The sequence below is a fragment of the Zingiber officinale genome, chromosome 2B (genome assembly GCF_018446385.1).
Source record: "Zingiber officinale cultivar Zhangliang chromosome 2B, Zo_v1.1, whole genome shotgun sequence".
Lineage (NCBI taxonomy): Eukaryota > Viridiplantae > Streptophyta > Magnoliopsida > Zingiberales > Zingiberaceae > Zingiber > Zingiber officinale.
In genome coordinates, this window is record NC_055989.1 from 19,663,495 (window position 1) to 19,680,770 (window position 17,276).

Here is a 17,276-nt window from a genome sequence, read left to right on the forward strand (position 1 = left end):
CAATGTAGGCCTAATTTTTTGGAGACCCGGACCATATTTTAGTTGAAAGCTAGCATAACATTGCAATACCTCTGAAGATGTTGAAATAAGGAATAGAGGACATTGTTAGACTCCTTGCAACCCTAGAAATCCATAAGATCTAAAATGAGTTCAAACGGACCTATCTAGGTCAATCCATGGATTTTGACTAAAATCCACTAATTGATCTAGACATATCCAATTAGACACATTTCAAGTCATATGGATTTCTAAAACTATAAGGAATTTAACGGTAACCTCCATTACTTATTTCAAGTCTCATTCATAATAGTGGTATGTTTATAATAATATGAAAAGGTATGATAAACACGAACCCGAATGTTATAGGAGAGAGAGTATAATGAGATGTTGACATAATGGATAAAAATAATAGGTCGTCCAAATTAATTCTTAAAATATAGTATCTGATTTAAGAAATTCTGAAATGTCTATTCTCGAAATTATTATGTATAAATATTATTATATTAAATTATTATTTTTAATTATCAAAAATATTCTAATTTGAGTTATTGCAATTCTTTTTAATTTTTATTTGATGCGGATATGTCCCTGGGTCAAAAGGTAATTAGGGAGAAGAAGAGGGGTCATTTGATCATTTCACGTGAAGAGTGTTTAGGGATTTTGAGAAGAGGCACTGTTCACGGGTCAAGGAGGAGGATGGGGTTCGTGTTTTCTTCCGCCGCCAAGAAGGGGAGCTTTCTTCCTCTCACGCTCCTCGTCGGCGCCGACACCAGTCGTCGGTTGCTCCCCTCCTCTTCTCCTCTACCTCCTTTCCTACGGCCTCTTCTCACCAGCGCCACCACTAGGAGGAGGAAGGAGGGGTCTTTAGCGCCGCCACCAGGGGGGTCTTCTGCCACCGCCACCAGGGCACGTGCGAGGGAGCCGTTATCTTCCCCTTCTCCATGCCGACCCCACCCTCGACACTGCTCCTCCTCATCGCCTTCGGCGCCGGCCATCCCTAGTCAGCGAGATCGCCTTCTCCTCTCTCCCTCTCCTCTCGTCGGCACGCGCTGCGCGTCGCAGCTCCCCCTCCCCTCCTGGGCGCGAGCTGCCAGCGCTTTGAGCAGTCACGGTCAGATCCCGTCGCTTCCACAAGCCTTCGGGTCGTTGCCGCCATGAACCCTGCGGGTTAGATCTCATCTCTGTCGTTGTAGCCGTGCACCCTATGCGGGTCAGATCTCGTCGCTACCTCAAGCCTCCGGGTTGCTATCGCCGGCCCTCTTTGGTTGTCGTCTCCCGCAACAACCCTTAGCCGATCCACGACCTTTGCCGACTTTATAGCGCCATCGTCGTTGCCCTCTTCCTGTCTCCACTGTCTGTCCCCCCCCCCCCCCCCCGACACCCCTACAGCAACCTTCGATGTCTCTACTGCTGACTCCGACATCCCTACAGACGACTCTGACAGCTTTACAACCACTGTCTCCACCATTTTTGGCGCAAATCCGACCATTGTTGTGTGTCGACCATCGAGCCATTGTGTGACGGCTATCGAGCCACTGTGTTTCGCTTTTCGCACCATTATGGTTGTGAGTTATTAGTATTCTCTGGCCTACGTGTCGTGTTCCGGCCTGCATGCCATGTTTCGGCCTGCATGTCGTGTTCCGACCTACGAGCCACTGTGGTATTCCAGCTCAGGAGACGTCATCATATTTCGGCCGACATGCCGCCTCTTGGATCCATGCTGCATCGAATTCCATGTCATCGCCCCCAGATCCGGCTCCTCAGCTACCTCACATTCGTCTACTCTTCAGGGCCGCGACGACTCAATCAACATCGCGACCAGTTCACCGATCCATTTGAGGGCGCCCCCCGGGACCAAGGTCCGTCATTGTACTCATCTTGTATTTATTTCGTTGTTCTACTATTATTCAGCTGCTTATATATTCATGGGACCTGCCTCGAGCATCGAGATACCAGGGACCGGGGTAACCCGGTCGCGACTGCAGGTACTGTTGACCAGAGGACTTCTGACGACTTGGTCAACATAGAAGACAGCGCACCATCCGGGTCATGGAGATGCGGTCAACATTCCAGACATGTCATTCTGACAGTTCCGTCATCTCAGATTACCGACAGGATCATATTGGCGTCGTTTGTGGGAACTTCGCCTGATCTGGAACGTGAAGATGGACGACGCCAGAAAATTCTGCCATCATGACCTCGGTGGGTTCCAACTAATATATCATATTCTCCTCATTCCACGGGTATTCGGGAGTCGAGGAACTGAGCTAGATCCTCTGCTGGTCGGCAGGTCAGTTTTTCTATTATATTTTCCCTTTCAGTCATAGGATCTGTCATTGTTCCCCGATCGAAGACCCCCGTACCAAGCGGTCGGGTGTATACTATACTTGAGCCACAAGTTTAATGTCGAAAACCCCCATATCGAGCGGTCGGGTGTATACTATACTTGAGCCACATGCTCAATGTCGAAGACTCCTGTGTCGATAGGCCAGGTTTATATCATATTAGAGTCACGAGCTCAATGTCGAAGACTCCCGTACCGATCGGTCGGGTTTATATCATATTAGAGCCACGGGCTCAATGTCGAAGACTCCCGTGCCGATCGGCCGGGTTTATATTATATTAGAGTCACAAGCTCAATGTCGAAGACTCCCGTGCCGATCGGCCGAGTTTCTATTATATTAGAGCCACGAGTTCAATGTCGAAGACTCACGTGCTGATCGACCGAGTTTATATCATATTAGAGCCACAGGCTCAATGTCGAAGACTCCCGCGCCGATCGACCGAGTTTATATCATATTAGAGTCACGGGCTCAATGTCGAAGACTCCCGTGCCGATCGGCCAGGTTTATATCATATTAGAGCCACAGGCTCAATATTGAAGACTCTCGTGCCGATCGATCGGGTTTATATTATATTAGAGTCACGGGCTCAATGTCGAAGACGCCCGTGCTAATCGGCCGAGTTTATATCATATTAGAGCCACGGGCTCAATCGAAGACTCCCGTGCCGATCGGTCGGGTTTATATCATATTAGAGTCACGGGCTCAATGTCGAAGACTCCCGAGCTGATCGGCCGGGTTTGAGTTATATTAGAGTCACGTGCTCTAGAAGTCAAGCGACGACTATAAACCCTTGAGCCAGAGACTCCCGAGCCAATCGGTCGGGTTTGAGTTATATTAGAGCCACGGGCTCTAGAAGTCGAGCGGCGACTATAAACCCTAGAAGTCGAGCGATAACTATAAACCCTTGAGTCAAAGACTCCCGAGTCGATCGACAGTGTTTGAGTTATATTAGAGCCACGAACTCTAGAAGTCGAGCGGCGACTATAAACCCTTAAGTTAGAGATTCCCGAGTTGATCGGCCGGGTTTGAGTTATATTAGAGCCACGGGCTCTAGAAGTCGAGCGGAGACTATAAACCCTTGAGTCAGAGACTCCCGAGCCGATCGGCTGGGTTTGAGTTATATTAGAGTCACGGACTCTAGAAGTCGAGCGGCGACTATAAACCCTAGAAGTCGAGCGGTGACTATAAACCCTTGAGTCAGAGACTCCCGAGCCAATCTGTCGAGTTTGAGTTATATTAGATCCACGGGCTCTAGAAGTTGAACGGCGACTATAAACCCTAGAAGTCGAGCGGCGACTATAAACCATTGAGTCAGAGACTCCCGAGCCGATCGGTCGGGTTTGAGTTATATTAGAGCTACGGGCTCTAGAAGTCAAGAGGCGACTATAAACCCAGGTCTCCACCAACTGTCGAGCGGCGACGCTAAACTCCTATCTCCACCATTCAGGGTCGAGTGGTCTTCGCTGGTCTCGGGCCAGCTTTGCGGATTCCCTTATCTCTCCCGTTCGGGATCAAGCGGTCTTCACTAGTCGCGGACTAGCATATCAAATCTCCTATCTCTCTCGTTCGGGGTCGAGCGATTTTCAATGGTCTCGGACCAGCATATCGGATCTCCTATCTCCCCCATTCGGGGTTGAGCGGTCTTCACTGATCGCGGACCAACTTATCAGATCTATTATTTCCCTCGTTCGGGGTCGAACGATCTTTACTGGTCTCGGACCAGCTTAGTGGACTCTCTTATCTCCCCCATTCGGGATCAAGCGATTCCATGCCCTTCGATCGCCTGAGCCTCGCACCCACTCGGGACACTGACGCCGTGCTTTTTGATCTCTCGCGATCCTCCCACTCAACATCATCCTACTCGATACTACTCGATTGGCGAGCTAGCATTTTACGATCGCACAGGCGATATTCTCTCGGCTGCTCGATCATCACTCTCGTAGTCGTCCGACCGTTATCGCTCGGTCGTCCGTTCAGCCACACACTTGAACTACTTGGTCGAACGCTCAACATTCTCTAGATGGCTTGGTCAGTAGTTTACAATCGACTGGCCGACATTCTTCGGCGCTCGGTCGACACTTTCGTCGCCGCTCGATCCTTATCTCTTGACTGTCCGCTTAGCCACTCGCTTGTAGTTTGACATCCTTGTGATCGCATGGTCAGCATTTTACGGTCACCCGGTCGACATGTGGGTCGCTCAGTCGCATTTTACGATTATTCGATTGACGTGTTGCGGTGGCCCACTTGGCATTCTCCCGATCCATTGGTCAGCATCTTCGCAGTCTCGCGCTCGGCATCACCTGTCCAGTGTCTCTCCTCCTGAGCGGTGTCCTTCTGATTGCCCGGTCGACATCCTTCTGATTTCCCGGTGGATACCCTCGTGGTCGCGTGCCCGACAGCCCGCTTGTCGCTCAGTCAACTATCATTTTACTCGTTGCTCGCTTGATGTTTTGCCGCTCGCTCGGCATCGGTCCGGTTGTCAACTTGGTATTATTTCTCGTTGTTCGCTCGGCATTGCTACCATCTCTCACACGACACCATTAATATAGTGACCCCTCGTGAGACATTATACGAGGGGTTTAGCGATTTGACTTTGATATTGAGAGTGATTCAGCCTCTGCGATAGACTGTCCAGTCAGTCGGACTTGCACCTCCTTCAACATACTTGAAGGGGAGGCTTGTGATACGGATATGTCCCTGGGTCCAAAGGTAATTAGGGAGAAGAAGAGGAGTCTTTTGGTCATTTCACGTGAAGAGTGTTTAGGGATTATGAGAAGAGGCACTGTTCACGGGTCATGGAGGAGGATGGGTTTATGTTTTGTTCCACCGCCAAGAAGGGGGCTTTCTTCCTCTCACGCTCCTTGTCGGTGCCGACGCCAGTCGCCGGCTGCTCCCCTCCTCTTCTCCTCTACCTCCTTTCCTCCGACCTCTTCTCACCAGCGCCACCACCAAGAGGAGGAAGGGGGAGTCTTCAGCGTCGCCACCAGGGGGTCTTCTGCCGCCGCCACCAGGGCACGCGCGAGGGAGCCGTCATCTTCCCCTTCACCACGTCGGCCCCACCCTCGACACCGCTCCTCCTCATCACCTCCGGCGTTGGACATCCTTGGTCAGCGAGATCGCCTTCTCCTCTCTCCCTCTCCTCTTGTCAGCACGCGCGGTGCGTCACAGCTTCACCTCCCCTCCTGGGCGCGAGCTGCTAGCGCTTTAAGCAGTCACGATCAAATCCCGGCCCATCGCTGCCACAAGCCTCTGGGCCGTTGCCACCGTGCACCCCTGCGGGTTAGATCTCGTTGCTGCCGCAAGCCTCCGGGCCGCCGTCGTCGTGCACCCTCTGCGGGTCAGATCTTGTCGCTGCGGCAAGCCTCCGGGTTACCGCCGTCGGTCCTCTTTGGTTGTTGTCTCCCGCAGCAACCCTTGGCCGATCCACGACCTTTGTCGGCTTCATAGCACCATCGTCGTTGCCCTCTTCCTGTCTCCACTGTCTGTCCCCTCTAACGCCCCTACAACAACCTTCTATGTCTCTACTGCCGACTCCGACATCCCTACAGGCGACTCCGATGGCTTTACAGCCGCTATCTCCATCGTTTTCGGTGCAAATCCGACCATTGCTATGTGCCGGCCATCGAACCGTTGTGTGACGGCTATCGAGCCACTGTGTTTCGCTTTTCGCACCATTATGATTGTGAGTTACTGGTATTCTCCGGCTTGCGTGCCATGTTCCGGCCTACATGTCATGTTCCACCCTATGTGTCATGTTCCGGGCTGCGAGCTGCTGTGGTATTCCGGCTCAGGAGAAGTTGTCATATTTCGACCGACATGTTGCCTCTTGGATCCATGCTGCATCGAATTCCATGTCGTCGCCCCCAGATCCGGCTCCTCAGCTGCCTCACATTCGTCTACTCTTCAGGGTCACGACAACTCAATCAACATCGCGACCAGCTCACTGATCCATCCGAGGGTGCCCCCGAGGTCAGGGTCCGTCATTGTACTCATCCTGTATTTATTTTGTTGTTCTACTATTATGGGGTTGCTTATATATTCATGAGATTTGCCTCGAGCATTGGGGTACCAGAGATCGGGGCAACCTGGTCGCTGGCTGCAGGTACTGTTGACCATAGGACTTCTAACGACTTGGTCAACACAGAAGACAGCTCACCATCCGGGTCATGGAGATGCGGTCAACATTCCAGATATATCATTCCGACAGTTCCGTCTTTTCAGATTCCTGACAGAATTATTATTATTATTATTATTATTATTATTATTATTTATTAAAAAATATCAGAAGAGGATCTCGTCTATCTTCTAAAGTAAACTATTATAAAATAGAGTTAAATTATTTTAACTTAATTAAAATTATTATACATATAATATTATTATATTAATTTTAAAAAACTCAAAATTATTTTAATTTGATTTAAATCGCTCTAATATTATTATAATAATTTTTTTTAAAAAAAAGTCAACTATATATTGAGATAAAAAAAAAAATCAAAAGCGTACGAATCGTATTTGACTTATTCTGTAAATTGACCAAATTTTTTATAACATAAACTTGCTTAAAATTATTACATCAAAGATTAAAATATGTTATAGAAGTTTAGTCAAAAGTATTGGAATAAAAAAATAAAAATGTAAATTATAAAAGGGTGTTTGTATTGGGTAATGCTAAATGATCAAAATCTGACCAACCAGAATCAATACATGCAAATGTACACAATATCATATGTGTACATTAATTACATGCATGTACATGCATACATTCTAATTGGAGGATAAAAAATTCTAACTGGTCAGATTCTGACCAACAAGAATTACCGTATGGCCATATGGGATGCCTAACAAAAAATAAAAAAAATTAACTTCTGATTTTTACCTTTGGTAATTTATAGGTTGTTGTAGGTTATAGGTTCAAATTCTACTATTGCCCCATTTTGAAGGACTAATTATAAACACAAATTGTTTATATTTTATTCTAAATTTAATATATCAATTTAATATATTATATTGAAAATATAAAAAAATATATAGGCCACAGCCCAGTTGAAAAATCTAGTGTATTATTTTAGTAAATGTCTGTCAAAACCCCGAAGTAACAGTGACACATGAACTTGATACTCATTGAGAGGGCAAGGGAAAAGCAGAAGAATGGATGATGAAGTTGGTCATGCAGCGGCCGTGATGCAATCAATAGCTTGTTTGCAAATTCCAGTCATCGTTGCTTCTGGACCGTAAACCTGCGACCAAGAATCAACTCTCTTTAGATCACCATTCAAACGTTTTTGTGTAGCGTGATCTAATCTACTTACCTCAAGCGGAATCCCAAGCTCCTCGCCCAGTTTCCTCATTTTCGCCAGACCGGTCTGATAATTTGGACCACCTCTTCGAACAAAAATGTTCATCCTTGCAGCCTTTAGTTTCGATTCCTGGGATCGACATAAAAAAAGAGGGGGAAATTAAAAAGATTGAGAAGAAAAGATAATGTAATTTTAAGAACCAACCTTCTCCTTCAGGGCCCGGATGATGCCATTGAATGTAGCAGCGACATCAGTGAAGTTTGCTATACCCCCTCCAATGAGAAGTGCTCTCTTGCGACCGTCTGGGTTTGCAGTTGCACACTGTCGGCAAAAGATAAAAAAGGAGACAATCTCAATGTTAAGGATGCAGATGAGGATATATATTCCAGATATTGATAGTGAATTCATACATCAAGGACAACTCGAGCATACTGAAGGACCTCATCTTCATTTGGAGCACCACTGTACTCTGCGTAGTTACCGAGTTCAGATGCATAGCCCAAATCTCCAACCTGATCAACCATAAGTCAGATTTGAGGGCAATGCTTATTGTTCATACAGCTAGAGCAGATATATAAGCAATTTTAGTACCATGTAAATTCGGTTGAGATTTATAAAAGCATTGCATAAGTTTTGCAGGAAATGATTTGGTGAAAGAGCTAACCGTATCAGCATAAATGACGCTAGCACCACCACCAGCCACCATCGTCCAAATACGTCCTTGGGAATTTAACACAGTGAACTTCAAGGAAGCACTGGTCTGTAACAATGTGGATTAAAATGGTAAGTATACCTATAAAGCAGGTGATAAAAACATGATATTACAGAAAAAAAAAAAAAAAGGGATCTGGAAACAGATACGACTACTTTATGTTAACATAAAATTGAACTAGACAAGCAGACTGATCAGCTAGGATCACGGAAGTAAGCAAGTTAAATGAACGAGAAAATCTATTTGAGTATTGTCATGTTTAATTGAGATCAAAAGTAGAAACATTTTTCTGTGTTATATTGAAACCCCAATTCAAGTTAGACTTTGAGTCCAACAGAACCTAGCCAAAACATTCAGGCAACTATATTAATGGCTTGTACCAATTCAGCAAAATTTCGTATGCTCCTACTGATGATGAAATTCTCTAAAAACTCAACTTTCAAATGCAAAAATTTATAATGGTAGCAATGGCTTGCATAAACATTTGGAATACATGCTATATTTAAAATTTGCACACTCACTATGAGTAATAAAATACTCAGAATCGTTGCATAGCAAACTGATTATGAGTTGTTGGAGTTCATAGTTATGGCTCACAAATATTTGGTTGTTGGATTCAAGGATTAAAACATGGTTTAAAATCCCGAATCGTATTAGAGTTTCTGTCTAGGACCAGAATGATACGATTTTGGTACCATATCGTGCCAATATGGTTTCAATATTTTTTAAATATAAAAAATAATCTCTCTCTCTCTCTCTCTCTCTCTCTCACTATATATATATATAATGTTTTGATTAAACATGTTTACCTTATCCTATTATAGCTAGGAATTAATTGAAATTATTAACCTAAGTTTTTTTTTTCTAAATTTTTGCACCCCGTGCCCACACACATCCCTCACTGCAATCCACATAGGCCTCGCCGCGACCTGCGGAGGCCTCGTCGTGAATCACGGAGGCCCCATAGTCGCAGAGGCCTCACTGCGAATCGCGGAGGTCTCGTCGCGACCCATGGAGGCTGTAGAGGCCTCGCTACAACCCATGGAGGTCGTGAAGGCTTCGCTGTGACTCACGGAGATCGCAAAGGCCTCACCACGTCCCGCGGAGGTCCCCTTCGTGGTGTCGGTGCTGGGCGGCCGAGGAATGGTAAATTTCGTCCATTTCGTGAATGAAACTTTAAACCATGGATTAAAATATGGTTCATGACAAAGTTTCAATCTTAGATCAAGATGGTACAATTTCTCTCTACAACTTCAATGTGTGCAAAGATCAACTTATAAGTTTTATTTCTATAATCTTCTTCTACTTAGATTGTTTACCTCCAAATATAAGCTCAGAAAGTTAGTCAAATTAAATTTCTGAAGCAACTTACATAAATATAGCATGGGTTTCGAATGATTAATTACTTGCCAATATCAAAATGAGTGACATGTATGCATGACAACATTGATTTTTGTAGCATTCTAGTGAGATCATATTCATAATTTTCGAAATCCATATTAAGTAATACTCCTTACCTAATATTGGAACAAGTTTTTCTAAATGTCCTCAAATATGACTCAATTAACTATTAATAGTTGGACTTCTACAGCACAATTGGACCTGGAAAAAGCATAGGTGCAATATGTGGATACATCTCAATTCCTCCAACACTCTCTTCTAACATCACTCCTAAATAGTGATGTTGGCGCATTGATTGGTGCTTCATCTCTTCTCCTACCCTTTCTCTTTATAGTGTTTCTTCTTTCCCCGTGGGCAACAAATCAAATTAAAGAATAAGTTATGGAGAGAGAATCTTCTTATCTTGATTTTAGACAATATTAGCCATACACCATCTCCATCTTTGTCAATATCATCAAAACTATGCCGGCATAAGTGGCACGATGACATTATTCTACCAATATAGTATTGGTATTGGTCACGACCAAAATAATGCATTTTGATCATGCTGACCAATATCAATTCACAATTGAAACCACTGTCGGATGTTATGTGTAGTTCTATATTTTTGGGTTAATAGTCACTTCTATTAATTAATAGAGTATTTTCTTTATCTATTAAATTCCAAATTGATTACCTTTTAAGATTGAAGTTTTATTCTTCAATCAACTCAAAGGGAGGTTACATCTTTGATATCACAAAGCATACTACCCACCCTCCACCATCGTAAAATTTGAATATTCTTTCTCCTCCATCCGTCGCCAGCCCTCCATCCCCAAGCCAGCATTCAGTATGCCAAGCCCCACTTCTCGCCATGTCTACACCCCTTGCCTTCCTCAACCCTTGTCAATCGCACGTCCAATGAACCCAACCAATGCCAAACAAGAAGAAGAAACCAACGTAGTGTTAGCCTTCCCCTTCATTGGCACCCTTTGTTCTACTTCAATCCCCACATTTTGAAGCAAAGAAACAACACCTGAAGACCAATCTTGAGGTTTTTTGCATTCTTCCAATTGAGAACTAGTTTCTTTTGCCCCATTTCCTACAGGCAAAAGTTTACTCATCCAACATGTTTCAAGTTGGGTCATAGCAAGATTCAAAACCTCAAGTCATGCCCGAGTTCAAGTTGGTATCGTGTCAACATTTCAATACATGATGTCGATGATAGATTCGAGGTTGAAGGAGAAAAGAAATGAAGCCGAGGAAGGAGATATTGTTTATGGCAAGTCATATCAAGTTTTAGTAATTTACTGGAACAATACATTTCTACCGTTTAAGCTCAGCATGGTATGATATTTTAAACGATAAGTCATAGGCCAATTACAAAGTATCCAAATTCTCTAGCCTCGTTCTTGAACTTATTGGGAAAGTATTGTCTTTGATGATCCAAAAGATGTTTGGTTGGAGCTCACTAATCTAAATCAGCCAAGAGTAGTAGAGACTGTCTCCCTATATACATCTTAAATGAGGGCTAGCTCAAGCCTCCCACTGCCCACTTGTTTCAGCGCAGCATGTTGTGAGCTTCAACCCTAACCACATCCGTAATAGTTAATTCTCATCCATACTAAGTGAGAGTCTAGGTGGGTCCACTTTTCAAAGGAAAAAAAACAATTGTTAAAGAAAAAGGAGGTCAAATTAAATATTTTTTAGAAAGAGGGACTATTATTAATCAACCAACTCATGACAACCTTTTATGGTAGAAGGTGCAAAATGCAGATTCTTAAAAAAAGTGTATAAAACAAAAAGGGGGTTATTCGTGAAAAAAAAAATTAATATGGACACCTTTGTTCGATGCCACTATAATTGGAAGCAAATTATTAGCTTGGAATAAATCTGCTACTCCCTAATTAGCTAGTGGAATAAATCTGCTACTACCTAATTTGCCAGTTTGGAATAAATCCGCTACTTACCTAATTAGCTGCTGGAATAAATCTACTACTGCCAAAATTTGCTACTGCTATAAGTAGAAATAAATAAAGGATCTTTCTATTTTTGATTCCTTGTTTCCTTTAGCGATTGTTTTTTTCCTTTTTTTCTTGAATAGTCCATGTAATTGACTTCTTATATAAGGAGTGTTATTATCAATGAAGAGAAAAAGAAAAATTGAGTAATTTGGACTTTGTCTAAGACGAGTCTTTCCCCCTGAGTAATTTGGACTCTGTCTATGATGAGTCTTTCCCCTTCCCTTCCCCATTATGTGTTGCATGACCAAGTATGGATCCGGATCTCGACCTATGACTCGATCCTGCACTCGAGACCATAACAACTTGATATCAGAGCTGATCATGGGTGACATGGATCCAATCACATCCAAACTCGATACCTTCATGGAAAGATTGATCTCACAACAGTAAGTTTTCATAAAGCAGTTCACCTTCCGCCAACGAGGACTAGAGGAGCAGATGGCCGAGTTATCTCGTACGGTTCAAGAGACAAGACAACAGCTGGTGCCCACCGCAAACAACCTTACTAGCGCGGAGTGTGGCCCTTCTAAAGCCTCGGAGGTCAGACTTAAATCACCAATTAGTGGCACCCTAGTTCCACGGTACTCGAAGATGGAGTTCCCCACCTATTCTAAGAAGGGGATCCACGGGCTGGATTAAAAGGTGCGAAGAATTCTTTGCCAACCAAAGGACCACAGAAACCGACAAGGTTGGTCTTACTGCCTTCCACTTGGTAGAGGAAGCCCAACTTTGGATTGATCAAATGGAACAGGAAGAATCTGATATGACTTGGAAGCAATTCAAAAACCATTATCATATTCGCTTTGGGTTGCCTATGAGCAACAACCCACTGGGAGAGCTAGCAAATCTAAAGCAACAGGCTCGGTAGAAGATTACCAGCGACAGTTCCAATCCCACCTCGCCCAGACCTCAGACCTTCGATCACAACAACAGGTTGACTTGTTCACTACAGGGCTAGTCGAATATCTCTGTATTAACATTGAACTGCAGAAGCCTAAAAACCTAAGCATTGCAATGAATATGGCCAGAGGCAGTACTTCCATCAAGGCAGGAGGCTTCTGCACACGAATTGGGGCGAGACCACAACCAAGCTCAACACCAGTAGTGGAGGCCCTCCTTTGGCGAAGACCAAGACAACGGGGGACATCAGCAAGGATACTCCACCTGCTTCATTCTTCAAGCGCCTGACCCGCGCCGAAATGGCAGAACGGAGAACCAAGGGCCTCTGTTTTAATTGTGATGAGTTCTACTCCACAGGTCACAAGTATAAATGGCTGTTTTGGATTGAAGTGTCTGATGATGCAAGGAAGGTGAGGAAGAGGTGGAAGTGGATTCGAAAATTTTCCTCCATGCTATTAGTGACGTTATACCCCACTTTCGAGCTTGAGGACAAGCTCAGCATCGAGGAAAGGAGTGATGATATGGACACCTTTATTGGATGCCACTATAATTGGATGCAAATTACCTGCTTGAAATAAATCTGCTACTACCTAATTAGCTAGTGGAATAAATTTGCTACTACCTAAATTGTCAGTTTGGAATAAATCTGCTACTATCTAATTAGCTGGAATAAATCTACTACTGCCAAAATTTGCTACTGCTATAAGTAGAAATAAATAAAGGGTCTTTCTATTTTTGATTCCTTCTTTCCTTTAACGATTGGTCTTTTCTTTTTGTCCTTGAATAGTCCATGTAATTGACTTCTTATATAAGGAGTGTTATTATCAATGAAGAGAGGAAGAAAAATTGAGGAATTTGGATTCTCTAGGACGAATCTTTCCCCTGAGTAATTTGGACTTTGTCTAGGACGAGTCTTTCCCCCTCCCTTCCCCATTACGTGTTGCATGACCAAGTACAAATCCTGATCTCGACTTGTAACTCGATCCTGCACTCAAGACCATAACAAAAACATATTTGGAAAAAGGAATGAAAATAAAATTTGGAGCATTTAATTTACCCAACTTCATGTCAACTTATTCTCTCCCCCTCCCCTCTTCTTATGAGAGTTTGATGTACTGTTTAGATATATTGTCTCACCATCTCCCCTTTGTCATGTGATATCTGTGTATGGTTTAAGATGAGAATAGGTATCGTATACTGTTTCCCTACATTTCTCTTATCTTGGAAAGGATGTCTCTCTTGACATCCTCTCCTCTTGGCAAAAGACCAAAAATTCACTTTCTTCCCAATTTTCTCCCCTCTCAGAAAATATGTTGGCATTGATTCTGATTTCACAGATGTCTTATGCCTTAAACTTTATCAATCTCTACGGTGGTTGTAACTTCAGAAAAAAAATATACATTAGCTTTGTCTCTTTTCTAAGACTCTCAATCTTTCTATGGGTGGAAAATGTTAGAATGCTACTCCATCTCCTCGCTGACATCTTCTCCTCAACTATTAAAGTAATACCAGACTTTCTTTGTCTCTCTCCTGATATTAAGCCGCTTCAAGAATCGATATTGAAAATGTGCTTTTAACTCTTTTTCTCTGCAACTTTTCATAAGTTTCCATTTCATCTTTGCAAACTTCAGAATCCTATGCTATATTCAGTTAAAGAGCAATATTATAGTACTCGAATGGAAACTAAATTAATTCATATTCTCATCAAGTGCAGCTGCCAACTCTTTTTAAGATCAATCTAAAGCACCACATCTTCATCATTTTGTTGTTATTTTTTTTTCTTCTAATTATAGCCTTTTTATTATATGTAAAAAGTAAGTTGGAAATCTAGTACTTATACTCTACCTTGAGGGGGAGTGTAAGTCTCCAGAGTTAATTGTTATATGAATTCAGATTTAGCCCTATATGGAATGCTTAGATATTGAGTGCTATACCTGAGTCCTGTATATAGGGTGTATTAGTAATAATTATATTTTACGATGCAATCTTTTCTTGCTCAATCTCTGAAAACAAAAGCTATGGACAGTTTTGATACTTAAGATAAGTAGAAAATAAGAAAGAGATATTAATGATGTTTCTAAGTGTAGTGCAAATATAAGCAAGATTACAGAGTATTGTAGCTCCTCATCCTGATAAATATTGGAATTAAATAGAAATGAAAAATATTAAATTTAAGCTTTTTACCTTCTCGTCAAGTTTGTGAACAAACTTCTCTGTGGGGCTCAGTACTCTACCGAAAGGAAGAGGAAATTCAATGTTTCCCCACCTAAATAATGAGTTCAATTTTAGAAAGATATTGTTAGAAGAAGTGAACATCAGAAAGCACCTTGCCCAAGGCTATTTGAAGCCTACAAACAACATACTTTTTGAAGTTCTTGAAGGCAGCAGTGTCATCCAGTTCTCCTCGCATATCCAGTGGGTATGGTTCACCGTTTACCAAAGTAAAAGGGTTCATCTCTATAAAACTGAAATCCAAATCTGCAAAAGATGATGAGAACTAAAGATATACCAAATCATAAACAAATTTTCAATGAAACAATATAAGTTATATATAAGAATAGTGAAATCAACAAAAGGTAGCCAGTAACCATATAGGACAGGATAACATAATATAGAACAAGAGTTATCAAACTACCTACCTATAATAGGAATTTACTAAAATACATATCTTCAGTGTGAAGTAAAAGGAACAGAAGAGTATTGGACAGCCCATTGTAGGATATACAATGTTTTTCAGTAGCATAATAGTTAGAGAGTGTTCTCCATAAAAAGAATATGTGCTTCAGAAAGCAACAAATGTGGAATCCATTCTAGATGTACATAGAGATGAATAACCCTTAGCATACCTTGGAACACAGTAAAGACCCCCCTTATGAAATCTCCTATTGTCCCTCGCACCTGAATAAAGCAATGCAACAAGACACACAGTTATGGTATTTACAAAATGTCTAAAATATATCAGACGTGAAAATTTTGTAAGCCCAAGCAGAATTAGTTTGAAAGTGAAGTTTCTAAGTGAATGATTATCTTTGCAAATTCATCAGAACAGCAAGCATAGAGAATTCAACGAACAATAACCATGAAATCGATGGAGCTCACCTCCAGCTGAAGGGTTGCAATCAATGGAGCACACGCATCAGCTGTCATGGGCTTCTCTGTAGGAAGATAAACTGTCTTAACTTTGTCCCAGTTCTCCTCTATTTCAATGCCTCCACACTCTGAGAAGCTGATTGTGCAACCCAGCCTTTCAGACACAATGGAGAGATAGTACTCTTGATCATGGGGAACAAATGGCTCAATAATAAATGTGGTAATAGGCGCCCTGCATCCTTCCATCTCAACCTTGAATAACCAGAACAAAATTAGACCCCACCTTACCAGACAGTTGGATAACAAAGAACAAAGCAATCGTAGATCCGAATCAGATTAGATTCAGTCAAACTATTAGCCCATTACAGAAAAGGAAAATACAAAAGAATAGATCCCCACCTCCTTTCCCAGGCGTTCCTTCACAAACTGGGCCGCCTGAGCTAGATCTAAATTGAGAGCTACCAAACCGCTCTTCCCCCGCTTTCCAAACAGCATGTCCGGCTTCACGACCAATTTCTCCGACGAAAGCCACGGTTCCACGTTTGCCAACTCATTGAAGTCCGTCTCTTCCGTCACCTATTACAAATCCACCATCACAGGACATTCCCATCAGCTTCCAATCCCCCCGACCACAAATTTCAACAACAAAAACAAATCCAAAAACAGAATCATTCGCACCGACGAAACCTCACAATCGACCTTTAAACACACAAAAAAAGAACTCGTAAAACAAGATCAGCGAAGGAGTGATCAAGGGAAAGAGAGAAGAAGCAACCTGAGCGGAGCGGATCCGTAGATCTATGCCTGCGTGACGCTTGAGGTGCTCCTTGAGGAGCCGCTTGGAATCGTACTCCCGGATCTTCTTCCTCGCCATGCTCTTCCACTCACCTCTCTTTCCTTCTCCCCTGATTTCCTTATATAGCCGCGTGGAGAGGAGGCACAGACACCGATGCACGGTGGAGATCCGCCCAACCGGAGTAGGTGGGCGCTCGCAGTGAAGGCGCAGAAGTGGTTAGGTTTGACGGACGGTAGTCGACGCGCCCACCTAACTCCTCTTCGCAGCGGACGGCTGTTGATCTCCGCTGCCCGTTTCTTCGATATCCACCGTCAAAAGTTTTGGAAAGGAAGGTGACCCGTCCGATTCGTGCCCCGTCGGTTTGGGTGGGCCAACGTTGCTTAAAGGGAAGTTTTGGTGGTGGGCCACATTGGGTTCGATCGGATTCATTACAAATTCTATTTCAAATTGGGAGCGGCAATTCAGAGGTGTCAATGGCACAAAGGCGAAACTCGACTGGCAGTTGATCATGTGACATGATCTCAGGCGTTGGATCCGTATTCCATCTTTTGCTTTGAAATAGATAGGTAGCACCTCGTCACGTGAGGTTGGCCTGGTTTCTCTGACGTTGGCCTTATCCATTGGTTCTAACTTCCAACTAATTGTCTGATGCTAACAATGAAACAAGCCTAAGTTTGTTTAGAGACATTAAACATGCAACTCAGAGAAGACCATACCAGGCGAGGCACGAGC

General features: G+C 43.2%; 1 protein-coding gene across 1 annotated transcript; it reads right to left on the minus strand.

Annotated features, from left to right (window-relative positions):
- Window positions 1-7,388: 7,388 nt before the first annotated feature.
- Window positions 7,389-16,638, minus strand: LOC122045446 (ATP-citrate synthase alpha chain protein 3). Its single transcript, XM_042605672.1, has 11 exons — window positions 16,524-16,638; window positions 16,148-16,324; window positions 15,758-16,000; window positions 15,505-15,556; window positions 15,022-15,136; window positions 14,843-14,924; window positions 8,307-8,402; window positions 8,053-8,154; window positions 7,847-7,963; window positions 7,655-7,771; window positions 7,389-7,582 (listed from the first exon to the last, which is right to left on the minus strand). The coding sequence occupies exons 1-11, from the start codon at window positions 16,620-16,622 to the stop codon at window positions 7,511-7,513; spliced, it is 1,272 nt and encodes a 423-aa protein (XP_042461606.1). The 5' UTR covers window positions 16,623-16,638; the 3' UTR covers window positions 7,389-7,510.
- Between the last annotated feature and the right edge of the window lie 638 nt (window positions 16,639-17,276).

Coding starts and splice junctions, on each gene's coding strand:
- LOC122045446 (XM_042605672.1), bottom strand. CDS start 16,622: ATGGCGAGGAAGAAGATCCGGGAGTACGATTCCAAGCGGCTCCTCAAG. Junction 15,137..15,504: donor GGTCTTTACTGTGTTCCAAG/GTATGCTAAGGG, acceptor CATCTTTTGCAG/ATTTGGATTTCAGTTTTATA. Junction 7,964..8,052: donor ATGCTCGAGTTGTCCTTGAT/GTATGAATTCAC, acceptor TTTTGCCGACAG/TGTGCAACTGCAAACCCAGA.